The sequence below is a fragment of the Polistes dominula genome, unplaced genomic scaffold (assembly GCF_049000335.1).
Source record: "Polistes dominula isolate Pdom_NZ unplaced genomic scaffold, Pdom_raw_medaka contig_18, whole genome shotgun sequence".
Taxonomy (NCBI): domain Eukaryota; kingdom Metazoa; phylum Arthropoda; class Insecta; order Hymenoptera; family Vespidae; genus Polistes; species Polistes dominula.
This window is the reverse complement of record NW_028301164.1, coordinates 3,195,001-3,218,485: the sequence shown is the minus strand read 5'-3', so window position 1 is coordinate 3,218,485 and position 23,485 is coordinate 3,195,001. Positions and strand designations below refer to the sequence as shown.

The following is a 23,485-nucleotide window of genomic DNA, read 5'->3' as shown; positions in this document are numbered from 1 at the left end:
AACAATTATAGAGAAATTCTAATCGACGAATTTATATCACGTGTTGGTTTCATTTAATTAATAACAATGAAATTAATTATTATTTAAATTTGATACACAGTAAAAGTGATAGGACAAAATGTACAATTACCATACACTAGGAATTTAAACGTAATCGTTTAACTCGCTTGATTATAATAAAAGTTTTTATACAAAGTACAGTGAATTTGTATGTGTTGTGTACATATAACAAATGAATAATAAATTTATTCTTACGATGATTTGACAACGAATGAAATAAATTTTGTATGAAATATAGAATATACCTGAATGTATTTTATGTGAAAGGTCATTTTCGGTGATTGTCAGTGAAAAATAACAGTTAGTATATTACGAGCGGTGTCATCCGTTGCATATCGAATGCATAGATTTACACTGTGATGTGTTCCTGTCATTTATGCAAACGACTAAATTAATGACGACAATGCGCAATCCGCATATCCGCGTCATAATGTCGGCACGAGATAGAAATACGATATCAGATAAATAATATCTAACTTAAATAATTCTTCACTCAATATTGATGTTTCTCCCAATGTTACATTTGCAATGCCAATTGTTTGATTATTTCAATATTACGTATATACATATACAGGAATAAATTGAATATTAATTGTAAAATAAATTTGTGTGTTTTATGTTCTGTCATATTGGTTAGAAAGGTGACACGACAAACGGTAGACATGTGGTTGGTGTCGCATGCGACACCAACGTCCTCATCGAGCAGTTGCATAGAACTGTCTAGTCCAACCCACGCCGGTGGTGGTTCATCGTCATCCGGTCGAGGTGCTTCAAGTGGTGGCTCTGGTGCTACCACCCCGGTTAGGAAGATCTCTGCTCACGAATTTGAGCGTGGTGGTCTTTTGAAACCAATCGTCAATACGATAGACGGTACACCTACGTTCCTCAGTGTTTCATCAGGAGAAACTGATCAATCAAGTGGACAACCAGTTGGTTCAACTAATTCTGCGCGAACCCAAAGACGATCCAGGCACGAACTTAGGCATCTCGATGAGAAGGATCTCATTTTTGAATTGGTTCGTTTATAGATTTTTCTTCTTTTTTATTTTTTATAAACGAATATTTGTATTTGATATAAATATTAGGTCTGCTAAAAAGTTCTGTCCGTTTAAAAAAAAAAAAAAAGAAAATAATTAATTATCAATATTAAATATCTAAGTTATATATTTAATAATTAATATATAGAAAATAGTTGTGTATTAGTTTGATAGTTATATATTTAAATATTAAATATATAAAAAATATTTATTTATTAGTTTAATAGTTATATATTAAATATTAGATATATAAATATTTTTTATATATAATTATTATAATTATAATTGATATATATTATAAATATATTATATATTATATAATTATAATATTTAATATTAAATATATATTATTATTATTGTTATTAAATATTATTATATATATTAAAAATAAATAATTTTTTCACACATACCACGAATATTAATATATATATATAATATAAACAACATATCATTATTTATGACTTCTTGACAGCTTCATGGTAATTCGTATAATCCCATTTAAAAAAAAAAATACCTTTATCCCTAGAACCAAAAAATTAAACCAATGAACTATTTAAACGGACAGAATTTTCCGGTTATGTATAAATATAAAAATAAATGAAATATATTTAATTATTTTAATCAGGTCAAGGACATTTGTAACGAGTTGGACGTAAGATCATTGTGTCACAAGATCCTTCAAAACGTAAGCACTTTGCTTCACGCCGATCGCGGTTCATTGTTCCTTGTACAAGGTGAAAGAGGTGGTGGACATGTACCATTATTACAAAATCACGAGACTAGTATTAACAATAGCGAAAACAATGGTGGTTCACGAAGATTCGTCAATCAAAATTACGGACAATCCTATTCGAGAAGTAGGTGTCTCGTTTCTAAACTCTTTGACGTTTGTTCGAGGTCAACGTTACTCGAGATGGAAAAGAAAGATGAAATCAAGATTCCTTGGGGTACTGGGATAGTTGGTTACGTTGCTGAAAGTGGTGAACCTGTCAACATACCAGACGCTTATAAGGTTTTATATATATTTAACATTCTTTACCTTTGATGATTACACTTAATTAAAATCACTTTATATAAAGTTGTTTTTAAATTGATGTTGGAAATATATATATATATATATATTCTTCGTAACGAACTACGATAATTAAACTTATTTTTGTATCCTGTTAAGGATTCGAGGTTTAATCGAGAGATCGATGCACTTACGGGATACAGAACGAGAGCATTATTGTGCATGCCAATCAAGGATTGCAACGGTGACGTAGTCGGAGTTGCACAGGTCATCAACAAACTTGGCGGTGAGGCACAATTTACCGCTCAGGATGAAAAAGTATTTGCCGGTTATTTGCAATTTTGCGGTATCGGTTTGAGAAATGCACAATTGTACGAGAAAAGTCAATTGGAAGTTAAAAGAAATCAGGTATGTAATAAGAGAAAAAGACAAGAAAAAAAAAAAGACAAGAAAAAAAAGGAACTTTTGTTGTGTTGTTATTTTTTTTTTTTTTTTTTTTTTTAACAAAAGTTTCATTATTACTTTTTTTTTTATTTAACATTTATACTATTGATAGACATACATATCTATAGGTATGTTTAATAAAGGATCGTTACGTCTACGACAGGTGCTGTTGGATCTTGCTAGAATGATCTTCGAGGAACAAAGTACGATAGAACATATGGTCCTCAGAATTTTAACACACACTCAATCATTAATTCAATGCCAACGTGTACAGGTACGATTTTATGACCTTTTTGTTGTTATTTTTGTTTCTTTTGTCAATTATTTCATTTTAGTCAATTTATTTATTTATTTATTTTTTTTGTTATTCTTAATTCAAATATCATTGCAATAAAATGTTATTGCAAATTTCTTTTTATTGTTGTTGTTTGTTTGTTTGTAACATTGTACAATTGTTTGGAATGTTTTTTTTTTTTTTTACGTTATCGATAGGTATTACTGGTTCATAAAGCATCGAAAGGAAGCTTTTCACGTGTATTTGATTTCGAGGCTAACGATCTTACCGGTGAAGATTCTGATTCTCGTACGAGGTAAGTAACATTAAATCAAAAGATATAATACTATTATTATTATTATTATTATTATTATTATTAATTAATTTATTTATTTATTACCTTTTTAAATTAACACCGAACCGTATCAGAGTCTTCAAATTTTTCAATGAAAATATTTTTCCATTTTTTTACACAATTTGATTTTATAAAAATTATTTTTTATTTTTTGAATTTATTGAATCAACAACAACAACAACAACAAAATGTATAACAAATTATCAGTAGGTTTGGTGTTAAATAAGAATAATGATAATTATAATCAAAGAAAAAAAAAAAAAAAAAAAAAAGAAAGCGAGTAAGAAAAAAGAAAAAGATAGAAAGAAGAGTAAGAGTAAGAGTAATTATTTTTAATAATAAATTATTAAAAATTTATAAAAATTATGTTTCTAAAAAAGGAAATTTTCAATAATATTTACACGGTTGAGAATCAATCATCTAACGTTGCCGTTTTTATCGTTTCTTAGTCCGTTCGAGAGTAGATTTCCTATAAACGTCGGCATCACCGGATACGTGGCGACGACAGGCGAGGTGAGATTAAACTTTCTCTTTCCATCATCGAATTATTAAAAAAAAAAAAAAAAAAAAAAAAGCGAAAAAGAAATAAACATAAAAAGTGTACGTAGTACGTAATGACGATTTAATCGAATAATTTTTGACTAAAAAAAAAAAAAAGAAAAAATTAAAATGCAATAATTTTCACCTTGAGTTTTCTTTCTTTTTTTTTCTTTACATTTTTTTTTACTTTTATTTTTTTTTTTTTTTTTATTTAAAGAAATTAATCAAATAAATGTATTCTCTTTACTGAGATAACAAATTATGGAATTTTCGAAGGAAACATACTTTAAATAGGATCGAATTTAAATAATCCATTTTAAGATTGATTTACAATTAGTAATATTACTTATTTGTTATAAAAAAATAAGTATAAAGTTGATGTCAGCTAGTTATACAGTTATTTACAACAATTTCGTTGGATCTTGAAAAAACAATGATCTTTGTTTCAAACTTTACACAGAGTTGTATGAAGGTTTATTACAATACTATAATACAAATACATTGTGCAAAACTAGAAGGACAAATTTTAAATATAATATATACATATATATATATATATATATATATAGAATAATAATATGTAAGGAAAGTTTTGAACCTATCGCGAGAAGGCTTGAAAAGTTTTAACCCAAGCTACGAGGTGAGTTGAAAAGTTTCGAGCCAAGTACCAAAAGGGTTGAAAACTTTTAAGCCTGTCACAGTGTGGGAAACCATAGAGCTCATAACTTTTCAATCCCTTTCGTGTGATTGGATAAATTCTTTTCAACTCACCCCTCATATCTCTCCACTGTCATGCATAATTTTTTTAATAATTCTTTTTCTCTTAAAATAAATTGCAAAAAATTAAACAAAAATTCTAAATCAAATATATGCCTAAACCAAATAATGGAAGATTTAAAAAAAAAAAAAAAAAAAGAAAATCAATTATTTTTATTTCATTAATAAATTAATAATTAAATCGATATACTGATAATTATTGTTTTTTTCTTTGACAGCGAATCGTGAACACCACTTTAGTTAAATAAAACGGTAAAAATAAAACATGTATATGATATTGTATTTTTAAACAAAGTATTATAGTTCAAGAAATAAATTATCGGTAGAAAAATGCAACGAGGAAAGTTGTGAATGAAGAAAATTGCATAACGTTAAATTTAAATGACGTCATTTATTATATACAGTAGTACGTATATTATTAACGTCATAAAATCGAATCGATTAAGATGGAACAGCAAGTCACGTGGCACCTTTGCATGGATAAGAATCTAATCGCGTTTAAAATATTAATTTGTAAGTGACAAATCTGATTGGAAAAACCATTGACTAGACAAACACCTTGGTGACAATAAATTTCAACGAAATAAAAATATGAATGAAAAAAAAGAAAACAAATTTAGTAGAATATTAGTGGGATTGTGTTATTTGCATATTCGTATATTCCAATTAATAATATCATTAATAATAATAAACTATAACAAAATGTATTTTTTCCATGTAGGTAAAAATACGACGAGATATTAAAATAAATTTGAACGAAATGGAATACCTCAATGGGGGAAAAAAAAAAAAACACATTAGTGAGATTTTGTTATTTGCATGTTGATATTTTGAACTTTCATATTTTTAATGTCAACTAATATTAATAATAAAACTGTAAAAAATGTATTTTCTTATTTAACGCGAAATGATTAGGACAAAGATGTAGATAAAAAATAGGACGAAATATTAAAATAAATTTGAACGAAATGGAATACCTCAATGGGAGGGAAAAAAACACATTAGTGAGATTTTGTTATTTGCATGTTAATATTTTGAACTTTCATATTTCTAATGTCAACTAATATTAATAATAAAACTGTAAAAAATGTATTTTTTCTATCTAACATGAAATAGTTAGACAAGGAAGTAGGTAATACAACGATATTAGAATAAATTTGAATGAAATGGAATACTGAGGAAATATTATTGGATATTTCGTTATTTGCATATTGGTACGTCAACTAATATCATTGTTAATACTAAACTATAAAAATTGTATTTTTCCATTTAATGGGAAACGAATTGTTATATAAGAAAATTCACGTTAAAACTTTTTTCCCTTTCATTTTCTTCGAAACATTTAAACATTGCATCTTTCTTACTATTTGCACAATGTATATATATATCTAAAAAATAATCCCTCTACAAAGTTTAAAGTTTACAAGAATAAATAAAAAAAAAAAAAAAAACAAAAAAACAAAATCAATGTTTCAAGATCTGATAAAAAATTCTCGTTAGATTTAATTAAAAATAAATTTGTGAACCATTCGAGACTAATTACACCCCTTGTGTATTATCAATTATTTTTTGTAAAGTATTCGTTGAAATAAATTTTTTTTCTTTTTTTTTTTTGGTATTACTAATAATAGTTTAAATAATTTTTTGGTATAAATAAATTGTATAAATAAAAAGTATAAAAACAGTGAAGTATCTTTAAACTATTGAAAAACAAAATTTGGTATTATAAAATTAATAATATAATAAAAAAGAAAAAAAAAAGAAATGGTTCCTGGGAACCTGGAAACCATGTTTGAAAAAATTCTTAGTCTCGAATGAGTTGAATAATTTGTAATTTATTATTTATTATTATTTATAAATTATTTGATATATTCATTTTAGACTGTCAGTATACCAAATGCATACGAAGATCCAAGATTTGATCCATCGGTGGACGAAGGTACGGGTTTTCGACATCGTACCATTCTCTGCATGCCCATCAAAAATTCATCTGGGCAAATAATTGGTGTTATACAATTGATCAACAAATTCGATGATCTACAATTTACGAAAAATGACGAGAACTTTGTTGAGGCGTTCGCCATTTTCTGCGGCATGGGCATACACAATACGCACATGTCAGTATGTGAAATCAAATTTATTGAAATTATTTCATTCGTATATTCTATATTTCATTTTTGTATGTGTATACGTGCATGTGTATATATATATGTATATGTTGTTGTTAATTATAATTTTATTTTTACAGGTACGAGAAAGCTGTGGTAGCTATGGCCAAACAAAGTGTGACCTTGGAAGTATTGAGTTACCATGCATCGGCTTCTTTAGAGGATGCTCAAAGACTGAGGGTTAGTTTTCTTTATAATTTCTTATAAATACATATATATATGTATAATATTTACTTTAATAGACCATTATAGGGATTGAAAAGTAAATGAGAGTTCAAAGTGATGTTTATCTTTGCTAATGGTATTACGTTGTTCTTATAATCTCAACTAGGTTATTTGAAAAGTAATTTCCGAATTAAAAAAGATATTTCTTAATAAAGAACTAAGTTACTTTTCGAAACGATTTAATTAAAATTTCTCATGAATCGTAAAATACAAAATATTAAAAAAAGAAAATAAGTAGGGAATTGTTGATACTTGTTTTACTATTTTAGAAATTACTAAAAAGTTTTATTATTATTAAAATAATAAGTTATTAAAGTTTATATTATATAATAACTTATATATTAAAATTACTTATAATATTATAATATAAGTTACATATATTATAATAAAAGTTATATATATATATATATATATATATACATATTACAATAACTTATAATGTTATAAATTATTATAATACATTTAATTTAAAAAATGTATTATATAATATATATACTATATTATAATAATATAATATATTATATGAGTTGTTATAATATTATTAAGGTATTATAATATAAGTTATTATATAATATAAACTTATAATTATATCATAAAATACAACAACAAAAATAATAATAATTCGTACGAATAATAACGTTAAAAATATATAAATTTCTCTAATATTATTTCAATTTATGAATCAAGCCATTAATTTGTCAAATCGATTTACAAAAAATATTAAACCCAAAAATATCAAAATAAAAAATAATTACAAATATAAAAATTTAATATTATGTCGATGTAAAATAAAATCAAGGATGATAAAACTCGAATAAACAAAAAAAAAAAAACAAAAAACAAAAAAAGAATCTGAAAATTTAGTTAAATCGATTTGTCATGTAAAAAAGTAGGCTTAATTCGTACATAAAAATTTAATCTATCACTTTTAAACATTATCAATCACATTTTAAATTATCTTTTAAATATATTTCTTTTTTCTTTTTTTTTATCCGCAGGGATTAAGAGTACCATCCTCGGCGCATTTTCAATTGCACGATTTCAAATTCGATGACATTTACATGGAGGATGACGAAACTCTGACAGCATGTTTACGAATGTTTCTTGATCTTGACTTTGTCGAACGTTTTCATATTGATTACGACGTATTATGTCGATGGTTGCTAAGCGTTAAAAAAAATTATCGTAACGTAACTTATCACAATTGGCGACACGCCTTTAATGTCGCACAAATGATGTTCGCAATATTAACAGTGAGTCAATCTAAATTTTAATCGATTACGTTACATTAATTAAATCTTATCAGAGAGATCTTATCATTTTAATTTTTTTTTTCTAATGTATTGTATATATATATATCGAGATATAATGAAAGTTTATTTATTTCTATTTTTTTTTTTTTTTTAATTAAAACATAGGCTACACAATGGTGGAAGGTTTTCGGTGAAATCGAATGTCTGGCATTGATAATTGCTTGTCTTTGTCACGATCTTGATCATCGTGGTACCAACAATTCATTTCAAATCAAGTAAGTATTTGTCATTTATTATTAACAATTAATTTCATCTAATTTAATTATACTATTAGATATATTTTGACATATACATATAATATTTTATTTTAATAAATTTAAATTATAAAATAAACAATAATATATTAAATTTTAATACGTTCAATTTTATTTTATATTAATTATAATAAATTTTAAATATATATATATATATAATAATATTATATTATATAATATAATTAATAAATATAATAAATTTAAATTATATAAAAATAAATAACAATATATTAAATTATAAATAGTAATATAAATTAAATAATAATATATTAAATTATAATAAATTTAAAAAAAACATACATATATTTGTTCTGAAATAAATTTAAAATTTAAATAATATAATATATTTTCAAATGAAAATATTAATTTTAAATTTATAAAAATATTACAATCATAAACATTATAAATTTGAAATTTTTAATATACATATTTATATATATTTAAAAAAATAATTTATCAATGACGTATAATTGTATATTTTTAATTTTTAAAAGGGCTTCCTCACCATTGGCACAACTTTATTCAACGTCAACCATGGAACATCATCATTTCGATCAATGTTTAATGATACTAAGCAGTCAGGGTAATCAAATATTATCTAATCTATCACCGGAAGAATATTCACGAGTGGTAAAGGTACTCGAGGAAGCTATACTATCGACGGATCTTGCTGTATATTTTCGAAAAAGGGGAGCCTTTTTCAGTCTGGCACAAGGTGGCGGTTATAATTGGGCATACGGAGATCATCGTGAACTTTTACGTGGTATGTTGATGACCGTATGCGATTTGGCGGCCATTACGAAACCATGGGAAGTTGAGAAAAGGGTTGCCGAATTAGTTAGCAGCGAATTTTTCGAACAGGGTGATATTGAAAGGCGAACTTTAAATATTACTCCTATCGTAAGTATTTATTATCGAATTTTATTTATTTATTTATTTATTTTTTTTTATTCAGTTTTATACAATATTGTGTGTGAACAAAAAAAAAATACAAAATAATATTATTTTATTTATATTATTGCAGGATATTATGAATAGGGAAAAAGAGGACCAATTGCCGATCATGCAAGTTGGTTTCATCGATTCGATTTGCCTTCCTATTTATGAGGTATAAATTTAATAATTTAACAATCTTTTTTTGTCATTTAAATTAACTAATTTTTTAGGAGCATTCAATGTGTGTGTTCAGTTTTCTTTCGACATTTTTCTTTTTTATATTTAAATATTTCCAAGATTTATGGTTTAAATACAAACTAAAAATATTAAAAATGATACAAATTTTATATTACAAAATATATACACTGTCAATATTATTATAAACATTTTCTTTATATCGTAATATTTAAAATAAAAATTATAAAATATAATATATTTTTTTTTTAGAAAATAATTTTATATTACATTTATATATTTATTTTTATCATTATTTTTATATTATATTTATATATTTATTTAATAAAAGAATATATGAATTTTCAAACAACCCCCTCCCCCTCCCCATGCCCCCATAGTTGCATTTCTGATTTAGAAATGTTAAAATTAATTTTTAATAATTAATTACACGTTATTATTTATAGGCATTTGCAATACTATCGGAAAAATTGGAACCTTTGGTAGAAGGTGTGAGAAATAACAAACGTCATTGGATAGAAATAGCAGAATCCAAATGTTCGACAGAAAATTGCACGAATCACGATAGGACGTCAACACCATCAGACGATGATAACGAAGAGATCAACGAACAGGCGGACCAATAGTCATTAAAAAAACAATAATTATATATACATATATACATATATTTATCAGTGTCCTATGACTAAAAAAAAAAAAAAACAAAATAAGCAAAGCTTCATTGTAAAAAAGCGTTTATGATAAAACGTATTTCGATTTAATACAAATTGACAAGAGAGACGAACGTAATGAAAATTTCCATTTTAAACTAATATATATATATATTTATTTATATATATGTATATGCGTTTATAGGGTGAAATTTTCTTTTCTATTCGTCATTCGCAATATTATATTTACATTCTTATTATATTATTTTCATATTTTGTCAAAGTATCTTATTCCTATTATATTATATTATATTTACAATTTACTTTGACGAATAAAAAAAGAAAAATGATTTTTTTTTATAAATAAGAAACAAAAGAGAGTAAACACACAAATACAACAACAACAACAAAAAAAGAAAAAGAAATATACAAAAACATCATCGACGTTTGTTTTGGATCATTCGTTGCAAATGAATATAACTAAACGTAATGAAAACAAAATTACAATTACAACAACAACAACAACAATATATATATATATATAAAGATCGATACTATATTGATTAATTGATTAATTATAATTTTAATTTAATTAATTGAATTAAATATGATGATTGAATGAAATAAACAAATAAAATAAGAGAACGTTCGATCTTCGTCCTCTCTCTCTTCGACAAAAGAGAAAAAAAAAGGAAAAAAAAAGAAAAAAGGAAGAAAGATAAAACAAAAAGAAATAAGACAAATGATCGATCCTGAGTTATGCTACTATTGTACCTGACCCGTATATCGTACCTATATATACTAATGACAATATTTCTATGTTCGAGAGAGGATGGAGAGGATGATACGAGAAATAAATAAATAAATAAATAAATAAATAACATACATTTACAAAACAAAAATAAAAAGAAACAGAAATTCAAAAGGAAAAAGATAAAGAAAAGGAAACAATAATTTGACAAAACTATAACTAAAATTTGTTGGTTACGATAAAATTAGAGAAATCATTTTTGAAATAAAACAACAAATTAAAAAGAAAAAACGAAAATAAGATTTTACGTACAACTGATCTGATTCGTTTTTTTTAAATTATTATTATTATTATTATTTTTTTTTTTTTTGGTCTTCTCTGGCGTTAATTGTTTTTTTTCTTTTTTTTTTTCTTTTGGTCTTGCTTATTAATAAAAATTTTGCGTATTACGATATCTTGTAAAGAAAAAAAAAGAAAAATCAATGGATGTAAAACTGTATGTGCATATAATGACGCTGATCGTACGTTTTATGCGTGTCCCCTCTATGCATGTGTTGTATGTATAAATGTATGTATGTATGTATGTGATGAGTGTAATTTTAATTATATTATATATATATGTATTCGTATACCAAAGTGCACATTAATGAATCGTCTATGTTCAACTAAAATTCACTTGCTCAAATTGTTTCTTTTCATTATAAAATAATTTACGTACAATTTACGTTGTTTCATTATTTTCTTCAATGTGATTAAGGAAAAAAAAAAGAATTAATAAAAATTACTTATACATTTTATTGTAAAACCAAAAAAAAAACAAAAAAAGAAAAAGAAACAATAACAAAAAGCTTTGTAAAAAAAAAAAAAAGGAAAAAAAATTAATGGCATTTTCCAAAATCCTGGATTATTTTGATTTATACAAATATTTCATTAATATAAATATTAAAAATGATTTTTTGGTTAATCATAGACGATGTTAAAAAAAAAAGTTGATCGCAAATCGACTACGAGAACACTATACTTTATTGTTTCTCCTCGTTAATATTTGTTTAAATAATGAATTCATTTTTAATCCTTCGATAATACCGAATTTAAGAATTTATCGTCTCTCTTTTATCGTCCTTAACTTTTTATTATTTTCTTATCCGTTTGCTTTTCTCAATTTTATTGAATTTCTTCTTCTTTTTTTTTTTTTTTCATTTAAACACTTTTCAGCCAATATGGTTGCTGCCATTTTTTAAAAGTCACAGTCTCGAGTATTTTCTTGTTTTCATGTACAATTGTATTGTTTTCTTTTTTTATTCTTGTACACCACAAATCATTTTTATTTTTTTTTTTTTAAATGTTATAATATCATTGATGTAAAACTACGATTGAAAATGATGTTAGATATAAATGTATTATACAGCTTTTATCTTGTTGTTTCTTTTGTTTTTATTTTTTAAATCTTGTCTTTGGCAACAATTTCTAAAAAAATACAAAAAAAAAAACAAATCATTTAACGCTTAACTTTAATAATAAAAAATTTAAGAAGCTATTGTGACGATTGAAAATTATTCAGAAAATTAATAACTATTAAATAGAAAAAAAAGAAACAACAAAATAAATTAAATCAATAAATACATAAATTAAAATTAAAGAATAAAAAAATAAAAAAAAAAAAGGAACGCACTGAATGTGTGCGTGTATCATATATATATATAAAAATTCAAACACATATCACTTTTTTTCATAAGCTTAATCGTGTCCAAATTATTAAAAATAATAATAATAATAATAATAATAATAATAATAATAATATTAATTATTACATTAATAATAATAATAATTATAATAATTATAATAATAATAATCTAAAAAAAAAAAAATAATCGGATTTAAGGATCTGATAAATTATTGTATTTAATTAATTAATTATCTCTGTATTGTATTTACACATACATATATAGTTCGATATAACAATTGACATATTTATGATGACATCAAATACAATGTTAAACATTTTTGTCAACTTTCCAATTAAACTTAAAAGGATGGAAAGAAGACATTACCAAAAAATTGATCATACTAATCACATTTTATCATAAGGACCAATAATAATATTGCAAAACTTGAAATTTTTAAATAAACTATAAAAAAATCTATCTTACAAAAATTGTCTCCTAGATGAAGTAAGCTTTGAAAAAAAAGGTAATCGCGTGTACTTGCAATGGAAAAAAAAAATATATATATATATATTAAAATAAAATAAGATTAAAAAATCAAGAAAATAATAATCTTTTCATTTGAGAAGTTTGTTAAATTTTTAATTTCAATTATTTGTTCTTACTTTTCTTTTTTTTATAAACCGAGGACGAAACTTTAACGATCGATATAAAAATAAAAAAAATATGATTTATACATATTATTATTATTATTATTATTATTATTATTATTATTATTATTATTATTATTATTATTATTATTTAGAAATAGGGAAGATGCGTTTAGTGAATGTGCGATAGTAATTTCATTTTTAATTCTCACTTTTTTTTTTTCTACGTGTTGTTCCTTTTGTATCTACGAAGATAAAACTTATTGTTTTTTTTTTTTTAATTTAATTATTATTATTATTATTATTATAATCGATCAAGGAACTCTTTAATCCCTGTTTCACTTGATAGCAAAAATAAAAAATAACAAAACGGTGAAAGATAAGAGACGAGAAAAATAATTGAGAAATATGTGAGAAAGATGTGATTTTGAATGAAGAATAAAATGTAGAAAAAGATGATGATGATGATGATAACGATGATGATGATGATGATGATGATGATGATGATGATGGGTTGTGTGAAAGAATAGAAAAAAAAAAAAAAAACAAGTAAGAAGAATAATGGGATGTTGCGTTGTACAATATGTTCTGTAAATTATTAATTACGAATACGAAGTGAGATGATACAGTTTATATATTTTATGTATATGTATATATATGTATACACGTATGTAGATGATCGTTTACGATTTACAGTAGCACGAAAGTCATATATTATATGAACGATATCTAATATATTAAAAAGAAAAATTAAGTTATATGCGATAAACGTAAAGAAAAAAAAAAGAAAAAAAAAGAAACAAAAAAGAAATAAAATAATTGTCCTATCGATTTTATTTCTAACCTTACATCCTTTAAATCTCAATGATCCTTTAAATTACGACAGTGATCGATAATACAATTGCAATTGCACTTTGTATGTTTAAAGATACACAAAAAGATATTAAAAGATTATAATAATTTTTCAGATTATTTTAGTGAGTTTCGAATAAAATAAATGAAAGGATTGTGTTCTTCTTTTTCCTATAATATGATTTATCTTATAAGTAAAAGAAGATAAAAAAAGAAAAAAAGAAAACAGGAAAAAAATCTGATAAGATTTGAGCTTTTAAAATGATGGTAAAAGATGTACCCCCTCTCGCAGCCCTTAACCATCGATACAATGAAAACCATTCCTTTTATATTTTCCTTTTATCATCTCGTAACTTTGATTCCTTTCAAGATAGATGATTTTCTTTTGAGAAATAGTAGATAGTAGTAACTTGAAGATTAGATGATGCACTTAAACGTTTGCTTCTTGTGGTTTCAAGTGGATCAACTAATTAGATCTTAAGAAAAAGAAAAAAAAAAAGATTTTCTCGCCTAGTCTGAGAGGTATTTTGAGCAAAAGTGACAAAATGGGTTGTTGGGTTTTGATGGGATGAGATAAAATGAAATGAGATGTGATGGGATGAGTTGAGTTGAGATGAAATGAGATGAGATGGGATGAAAGAGAAAAAGAGTGGTCACACAAAAGTGAAAAGCACGTTGTCGTTACTCGTTTATAGTTGTAGTTGTAGTTGTAGTTGTCAGGTACAATGCATATACGACGATCCCTTCGTGTTACGATCGATAGTTGACAAATTATGTGTGTTTGTGTCGTGATGTAGGTCAATCGAACGACACATTGGTTCGAAAGAAGAATGTTTCAAGCTCATTCGATAGGGAACCTTGATTAACGTTGCCAAATGACATTCAAATAACATCTCAATGAACGATCATCTTATTATTTATTTATTATCAATCATCTTCATCTTATTAATGTGAATTAGAAGTTCTTACGTTTTAAAATGAATATTTTTAATATAAATTTTGGAAAAAACCATCACTTCATTATGTAAATTCGATTAATTATTAAATTATCATTTTATTAGGGTCAATTAGAAGTTCCTACGTCTTAAAATTAATATTTCTAATATAAATTTTAGAAAAAAAAAACAATCGATTCATTATGCAAATTTGATTAATCATTAAATTATCATCTTATTAAGGTCAATTAGAAGTTCCTACGTTTTATAAAATCAATTGATTCATTATACAATTTTAATTAATTATTAAATTATTTTGTTAAGATGAACCAAAAGTTCCTACATTTAACAATTAATATTTCTAATATAAATTTTGGAAAAAACACACCTTTCATTATGCAAATTTGATTAATTATTAAATTATCATTTTATTAGGGTCAATTAGAAGTTCCTACGTCTTAAAATTAATATTTTTAATATAAATTTTAGAAAAAAAAAACAATCGATTCATTATGCAAATTTAATTAATCATTAAATTATCATTTTATTAAGGTCAATTAGAAGCTCCTACGTTTTAGGATTAATATTTCTAAAATAAATCTAAAAAAAAATCAATTGATTCATTATACAATTTTAATTAATTATTAAATTATTTTGTTAAGATGAACCAAAAGTTCCTACATTTAACAATTAATATTTCTAATATAAATTTTACAAAAAACACTTCTTTCATTAGGCAAATTTAATTAATTTGTTAAGATGAATTAAAAGTTTATACGTTTTAAAATTAATATTTTCAATATAAATTTTACAAAAACAATTAAAATTATGCAAGTTTTAAGTAAACTTTTGACACAATAAATTTACCAACTTTTCTGGTTATTTCTAATATTTTATCTTTCAATCATGTTTTGTTTTAAACATACACACACACACACACACGCATACTCACGCATATATATATATATATATTACAATTAATCAGAAAGTGATTTAATGACGTTGTTTCATTTGAATAAATGATTTCTATTTGCAATTATTTATTATCACCTGTTTATCAATTTTTCTTTACTTCTTTTTCTTTCATTTTCTTTTTTTTAAATTTATTTAAAAAAAAAAAATTGAAAATTGATTAGAAATAATTGTACGGTTTTTTTCTTTTCCTATTCTTTTTTCTAAAAAAAAATCAAATTAACATTTTATTCTTCGTCACAGTTAGCAAAAACATTTTAAAAAAGATCAACGTCATCAAACTTTTTCATTCATTCTTATTATACATTATATTTATAATAAAATATGTCAGAGAAGTTAATTGCTTTTAACCGTACCGATATAAATAGAGATGAAACATAATAACAATTTTTTTTTTTTTTTTTTTGACATTTTATTTATAGCAAACAAGTTAAACAATGTGCCATTAACATTATTATTTTTGATTTTTGATTTTTTTTTTTTTTTATAAATTCACGTCATTTTCTACGACGACCGTGTAAATATATCTTCATTCGTGTATACGTTATTGTTATTTTTTTTTTTTCGTATAATTATTTTTATTTATTTTTTATTTCAAATTTCAAATTTCAAATCGAAGTGTGTTCGTATACAACACTCACGCATTTACAACAACTGTGTCGAATTAAATTTCCAAAGTTAATTTCTTCTTATTGTTCTTGTAACATTTGAAAATTTTCTTAAAAACTAACACGTACATAATTGTTGATTTATTATAATATTATAATTAAAATTTATTATTCATTTAATGAAAATTTGACGAAACATTTCGTGTGACAAACTATTAAACGATTTAATGTTAAACAATTGTCTTAAATATTATTATATGATTATATCAATGTACAATGAATGTGATCATAGTTTAATTGATTAACATTTACATTAATTAGAAAAATAGTATTTCATTTAGAAATCCTTTTATCTAACATTTTAATAACAATATATATTTAGACGAATTCGAATTTGATTTGAAAGATACGCTTATATTCTATATATTATTATTATTATTATTATTATTATTATTATTATTATTATTATTATTATTATTATAATTATTATTATTATTATTATAACTTATGATAAAAATATTAATATAAGTTAAATTCTAATTACAAGTATTTAAATATAGATAAATATATATAAATATGGATACGAACAAGTGTATAACATAGAAAAGAATTTTAAAATTTTAATTCAGGAAATCTTCGAACAGTTAATTCTAAAACATTACCAGAATCCAATATTTTGTTAGTAACTTCTTTAGATTTCAAGTCATTTATTGATTCTTCATTAACTTTGGTAATCACATCATTAGCTCGTAATCCACATTTTGCGGCTTCACCATTGATCTTAAGCTTTATTTTTTTGGGGGAAAAAAAAAACAAAAAAAAATAAAAAACAAGAAAAATATATATAATAAAACAATATAACATTATAGAAAAATAAATGACATTTGTGCTCATAATTATGAAAATGGTCTTAATCATGTATCTCTTGTTTCAAGATATTTCAAGATTTCTATTTGTACATTATATGAATTCTATGTAATATTGAAAAAACAAATATTATCTGACGATTCATTTTTGACAATATCGTGAAAATTATATTGCATTTATTTAGTTTAAAATAATGTGATGCTTAATAATTAATAAACTCATCCTTTTTTTTTTTTTTAATTTCGACTTAGATCACTTTCATAATTATGGGCACGTTTTTACTATTGTAAACAAATGATTTTCAATTTCTTTTTTATTTTGTTTTTCTCCGTCACGATTTAAACGATAATTTAATTATTTAAATATTATATTAATTGAACATAGTGAATATTATAAGAAAAATTGATACAAAAAAAAAAACGAATATAATTTAATAATTAGAAAGAAGAAAATATATATATATATATATAATTTAGATATGAAATAATAATGAAATATAAAAAAATGAAATAATAATAATTTAATAATTAAAAAAAGAAAAAAATGAAAATAATATCATCAATATTAAATATAAAATAAATAATAATAATAATCCATTAAAATGATCATTCATGTAAGAATCGATACTGTGAAATAAATAATAAAAAAAAAAATATTTATCCAACACTTTTGCATAAATAATCATACCTTAACAATTTTTACGGGAAAACTAAAATCTGCACCACCAACTATACCAAAACCCCAAGGTTCATAAGTATCATTTTTCTTCAAATGAAATTTCAATTCTTCCATGATGATAATCAATTGTAATTGAAATTCAATAATATATTCTGAAATGAAATATATGATTTTCAAGGTAACACTGGCAATGACAATAATTATAAATAAAATCATTTTCTATGAAACATAAATGAGAAAAAAGAAAATAAGAAAGAACAAATATTTGTTCAATTGGATGAGAAGATTTGTTTGAAAATTTTTTTTATAATACTCACTGATAGAAAAAAAGAAAGAAAGTAAAAAACAAAAATTACACAACACGAATTGAAAATTTTTCAAAATGTTCAATCACTTTGAAGATGATCGAAAAATGATTTATTGGTTCGATTAATTGACGTGTATGTACCACGACGATTTCATGAGATCTGACGATAGTAATCATTGTCAATACGTAAATAAATGCCAATCATGACGATTTATTTTCTTTCTCTCTCTCTCTCTCTCTCTCTCTCTCTCTCTTTCTCTTTCTGTCACATATGTTAGATAAAGTCATGTTAAATGTTGGCTAATCCTAAACGTTGACAAACAGTGCCAACAATTTTGTTCTTGAACTTATCTCAAGCTTATAGCTATTGCTCATCCTATTATTATTAATTATTATTATTATTATTATTATTATTATTATTATTATTATTATTATTATTATTATTATTATACGTAATAAATTCGTTAAAATTATTTCATAGAAATAATACGATTTGATTTATTAACTAAAAGCTTTAGTAAATACAATAGAACATAACTAATATACTTTTATTTGAAATTTCAAAAAATTACTATTCCATCGAATTTTATACTCGAAAAACGTTTCAAAGGATTTATAACAACAAAGGAAGGATTAAAGAATTATTTTTTTTTTCATGTGCCTTAATTCTCATTGATAGTCCGTCGTAAATTAATTTATAGTTAATCGATTTGTTTTAATTCAATTTTTAATTAATTATATTATATAAAATTATAATAATATAATTTTAAATTATATTAAATTATATTAATAAAAATAATATTATGTAAAATTATAATAATATAATTTTAAATTATATTAAATTATATTAATAAAAATAATATTATGTAAAATTATATTATTATAATGTAATTTTACATAATATAATTTTATATAATATAATTTCGAGCTTTGTTATATATATATATATATTTTTTTTTTTCTTTCTTTTAAACAAAATATTTCTGTTATAAAGAAATAACTGAAGAAAATTTCGTAGAAAAAAAAACAAAAAAAAACACAAAATAACTGTAACACGAATCATACTTGTAAAATGTAAACATAGAAAATATTTGAAGGTAATAGTTGGAAAAGAAATAATCGCGTTGGTCAGAAAGGATAAAAAAAAGAGAAATAAAGAAAGAAAGAAAGAAAGAGAGAAAGATATAGGATACTGAGTAAGCAGTTCCCCGTAGATTTCCAAGAGCAGAGGCAAAGTTTCATCCCTCGGAGGGTTTTCGCGAGGGCGCACGCGAGGGCGCACGCCCCGATCCCAGCAACACACACACACACACACACATACACATATTATACACAGCTGAGTGGATTTTACAAGCAGTCAAGAACGAGTCTTCGTTCGTTGCAGTTCTACTTATAAACGTATCTCGTAGATTTACTCTATTTTTTGTTTCTTTCCCTTTTTTTTACGTCCCATTCGTATTTTCGCAAATTCCAATCCCTTTTTTAAAGATTGAGAATATATAAATTTTCCCTACTCCAATGAAACTCTCTTATTTAAACATTTTTTTTGTACCTCAAATCGTTCGAGTATTATTTACACTGATTTTGTTTCATTAATTTTCTTATTTATATTTTTTTTTTTTTATTTTTTTTATTTCCTCCTCTATAGTTTTATCCTCATTTTACATTCGATCTTGTTCGTCAACGTTTCATACGACATTTTTTATACGAAAAAAAAAAAAAACAAACCTATTTGTTTTCCTTTTCTTTTTTTCTTTTCTTTTTAATTTCAATTTATCAAGTTCGCGTGTGGAGTTTTATTCAACGATCGAAGAAAAAAATGGATCCATTATCAGCAATATAATCTACCACAACGATAGTTTTTAATAGTTTCATTGATATACCATTTGGAACTTTATCGTATATGTTAAAAAATAAAAAAAGGCATTTTTACCTGTTGTGCATTATACTTTTTGTGCTATACCGAGTTAAAGAGGGAACGAGCTTTTAGGCTCCAACAAATGGCATCATTCCAACTTATATGTAAGCTTATTATTATTATTAATATTATTATTATTATTATTATTATTATTATTATTATTATTATTATTTGTTTCATAGGAAAAACATTTTATCTTTTTACACGTTATAATTGTCAATTTTTTACTTTTATTTTCTTTTTATTTATTTCTATCTCCTTGTGTTCACAACTTTCATAATACTCGAGTAACATTTTCATCTTAATGAGTTTTTTTATTTTTTTATTTTATTTTTTTTTTTATTGACTTACTAGCTCGTTTTTAAGCCTTACAAGTGAACTAAATTCATCTTTAAACGGGTATAATATATAGTGTGCAAAGTGGTGTTATGCTTTTATAAGCAACTAGCTAGCAGGTGGCCCTTGTGGGATGATATAAGTAACGTTTTAAAAATAAATCGGTTAGAAATAAATATGCAACAGTTATAAGTGTCGATATATAGATTTTTCATTTTCCTTATTTTCATTTTTCATCTTTTTCCACATCTTATTCTTATTTATCATATATTAAATGTTATCTTAACCCAAGATGTATCATCGATTTATTATTTAGAATTTTACAGAAATTTATTATTACGTTTACACACAAACATATTCGTATATAATTCTATATACTTGTATATATATACATACTTTTATATATTAAATTATATATATATATATTGTATAATTTAAATATTTATTTATTTAATTTTATATATTACATTATATATTTAAATTATATATATAATTATGTATAATTATATATTAAATATTTGTTTATTATAATTATAAATATTTATGAACGTACCAATAATCCATTTTTCTCTTCTATCTTAAATCTTTTTAATTGGTTGATAGAATTAATTATTAAAACAACAAAGCTTATTTTTACAGTCAATTAAAAATTGTTTCACGAACAAATCGATAAAATGATTGTCTTCTAAATCTACGAGTATTTTTGTTTATCGACAAAAATTACTTTTCCACGTGTGATTTTGTAACATGATTTTGTTTTTTATTTTTTTATTTTTTTGTTTCTAACGAATATCGTTTGATGACGTTTTAATCGTACATACACACACACACACACACACACACACACACACAACATACATACATAGTATACAAACACACGCAGATAACGATTGTTTTCTAACGAACTATAAATCAATTTCGTAGTTCATTTCGACGAATGGTAATGTCAACGGTAAATAATGACCAAGTTTATTTACCCTCCTTTTTTTTTTTTAATAAATGGTATGCGTGAAATTGGAAGTATGTATGTTCGAATAAACGATAAGACGGATTTTTGCATAAATCAATGATATTTAACATTTAATTATTCTAGATCCTAAGATATTACGGTTGACAACTAAGTAATTTGCGAATTTCACCAATAATTTTCCTTGAAAAATCCTCAATTACTCAATTGTCAACCAAATATTCATTAAATTAAATAATTTGATTTGTTTATTTTGAGACACGATAAAAAAAAAAATTGGAACGAATAATTATTTTTCTCATTATTTCAGATCTTTTTTATTTTGCTTTTGTTAATAGATTAAACATAATGATTAACTTTTTGGGTAAATTTGACGAATGAGACTCGTCATCTGCTTATTTGAGCGAAGTTGTGGTGGTCGTGTCTGTCTCGAGACAGATCTGAATTTAAGAAGCTTATATACATACATAAAATATATAAAATATATAAATATTTTTATTATATATATTACTACTATTAGTAGTTATATTATTGTATAACTTACTATATATATTAGTTATATTATTATATATATAATATATAGTTATAATATACTTTAATAGTAGTATAATATATATACATATTACCTACTAATATAATAACTACTATATATATATAGTATATAGTATATAGTATATAGTATACATAATACCTACTAATACAATATTATAGTATATTAATATAATAATATAATAATATAACTACTATATATATATATATACTGAAATGTTGTTGCAAAAATATATTTATATCATTAATATATAAATATATTCCAAATAAAATGTATTACTTTAACATATTAATCCATATATTAACAAATTAAATCATTTATATATTCATAAAAATTTTCAAATACAATAATTCAGTATTTAAGGGATTAATAAGATACATTTTATGTGTTCTTAGATAACAATTTTGTTTATAAATAAATTTAACACTTAAAAAATCCTATTACTGGTCTGTGAGGTCAAAAAGTTTGGTGACCGTTGCCCTAGGCCACGTATTGAACGTGGACCGATTATCACCGTGTGCACTAACACACTTAATACCGACAACTTTCTTTCACGTTGTATTTCAACTTTTAATCGTGTATAAAAAAAAAAAAAAGAAAAAAAGAAAAAGAAAAAAAAAGCAGAATAAAAAGGTGTAAAAGGAAAATAAAGAAACTTCGTGTGAAATAGGTCAAACGATTATATGGGTTATAGGGAAATATGTATTCCGATGTTTTGATGAACAAACGTGCACGTTTATATACACACATACACATATATATCAAGTTAATAATTAAATAGCATAAAATAAGCAAAGTAAAAAGTTACACGTTATTAGTTATGAACCATGCTTGTTATGAAAAACTATAAATTTTACTTCTTATTACACTTCTATCTATATTAAACTACGCCCTATTTTTCTCTATCGTAATTAAAGTTGAATAATAATAATGATAATAAAAAAATAAAAAAAGAAAGAAGACAAAGTAAAAGCCAATAAAGAAACGAACAAAACAAAAGACAAAAACCAAAAACAAAAAGAAAGAAAAAACTTGTCTTAATCATCGTAAACATCTCGTTCTACGCAATAGTTATTCAATTTTTATAAACTACGATTTAATCGTACATCCCCCTCTTTTTTTTTGTTTCATCGATAAATAATAATTTATACGATCGATTGGAAACGTAATAGATAATGACAAATAAAAAG

At 23.6% G+C, this 23,485-nt stretch overlaps 3 protein-coding genes across 5 annotated transcripts in view; 2 read left to right on the top strand and 1 right to left on the bottom strand.

The window, feature by feature from the left end:
• Nucleotides 1-12,654, top strand: part of LOC107070339 (dual 3',5'-cyclic-AMP and -GMP phosphodiesterase 11) — a gene marked incomplete at its 5' end in the record, with an annotated part of 89,615 nt that extends 76,961 nt beyond the window's left edge. Inside the window, 13 exons of the mRNA XM_015328441.2 lie at nucleotides 698-1,076; nucleotides 1,723-2,109; nucleotides 2,269-2,517; nucleotides 2,717-2,827; nucleotides 3,046-3,143; nucleotides 3,632-3,695; nucleotides 6,381-6,616; nucleotides 6,748-6,847; nucleotides 7,891-8,145; nucleotides 8,311-8,420; nucleotides 8,954-9,359; nucleotides 9,484-9,567; nucleotides 10,037-12,654. Of these exons, the coding sequence (XP_015183927.2) occupies nucleotides 698-1,076; nucleotides 1,723-2,109; nucleotides 2,269-2,517; nucleotides 2,717-2,827; nucleotides 3,046-3,143; nucleotides 3,632-3,695; nucleotides 6,381-6,616; nucleotides 6,748-6,847; nucleotides 7,891-8,145; nucleotides 8,311-8,420; nucleotides 8,954-9,359; nucleotides 9,484-9,567; nucleotides 10,037-10,216 (2,659 nt within the window). The remainder of the gene's footprint in view (nucleotides 1-697; nucleotides 1,077-1,722; nucleotides 2,110-2,268; nucleotides 2,518-2,716; nucleotides 2,828-3,045; nucleotides 3,144-3,631; nucleotides 3,696-6,380; nucleotides 6,617-6,747; nucleotides 6,848-7,890; nucleotides 8,146-8,310; nucleotides 8,421-8,953; nucleotides 9,360-9,483; nucleotides 9,568-10,036) is intronic.
• On the bottom strand, nucleotides 11,380-18,943 carry LOC107070341 (PDZ and LIM domain protein 2). The gene is made up of 3 exons (XM_089178952.1): nucleotides 18,535-18,943; nucleotides 18,227-18,369; nucleotides 11,380-17,458 (listed from the first exon to the last, which is right to left on the bottom strand). The coding sequence occupies exons 2-3, from the start codon at nucleotides 18,329-18,331 to the stop codon at nucleotides 17,285-17,287; spliced, it is 279 nt and encodes a 92-aa protein (XP_089035078.1). The 5' UTR covers nucleotides 18,332-18,369; nucleotides 18,535-18,943; the 3' UTR covers nucleotides 11,380-17,284.
• Nucleotides 18,944-19,879: 936 nt separating this feature from the next.
• LOC107070342 (putative G protein-coupled receptor CG31760) overlaps nucleotides 19,880-23,485 on the top strand; it is a 30,453-nt gene continuing 26,847 nt past the window's right edge. For 2 of the 3 annotated variants that reach the window (XM_015328446.2, XM_015328444.2), the window contains exon 1: nucleotides 19,880-20,546. The gene's annotated coding sequence lies outside the window, so the exon portion shown is untranslated. The remainder of the gene's footprint in view (nucleotides 20,547-23,485) is intronic. The other variant, XM_015328445.2, reaches the window with a different exon arrangement.

Bases quoted from the DNA above. Each gene is read 5' to 3' on its own strand.
- LOC107070341 (XM_089178952.1), bottom strand. From the start codon at position 18,331: ATGGAAGAATTGAAATTTCATTTGAAGAAAAATGATACTTATGAACCT. The intron at 17,459-18,226 runs GTATGATTATTT...AAAAAAATAAAG, and splicing joins TTCCCGTAAAAATTGTTAAG to CTTAAGATCAATGGTGAAGC.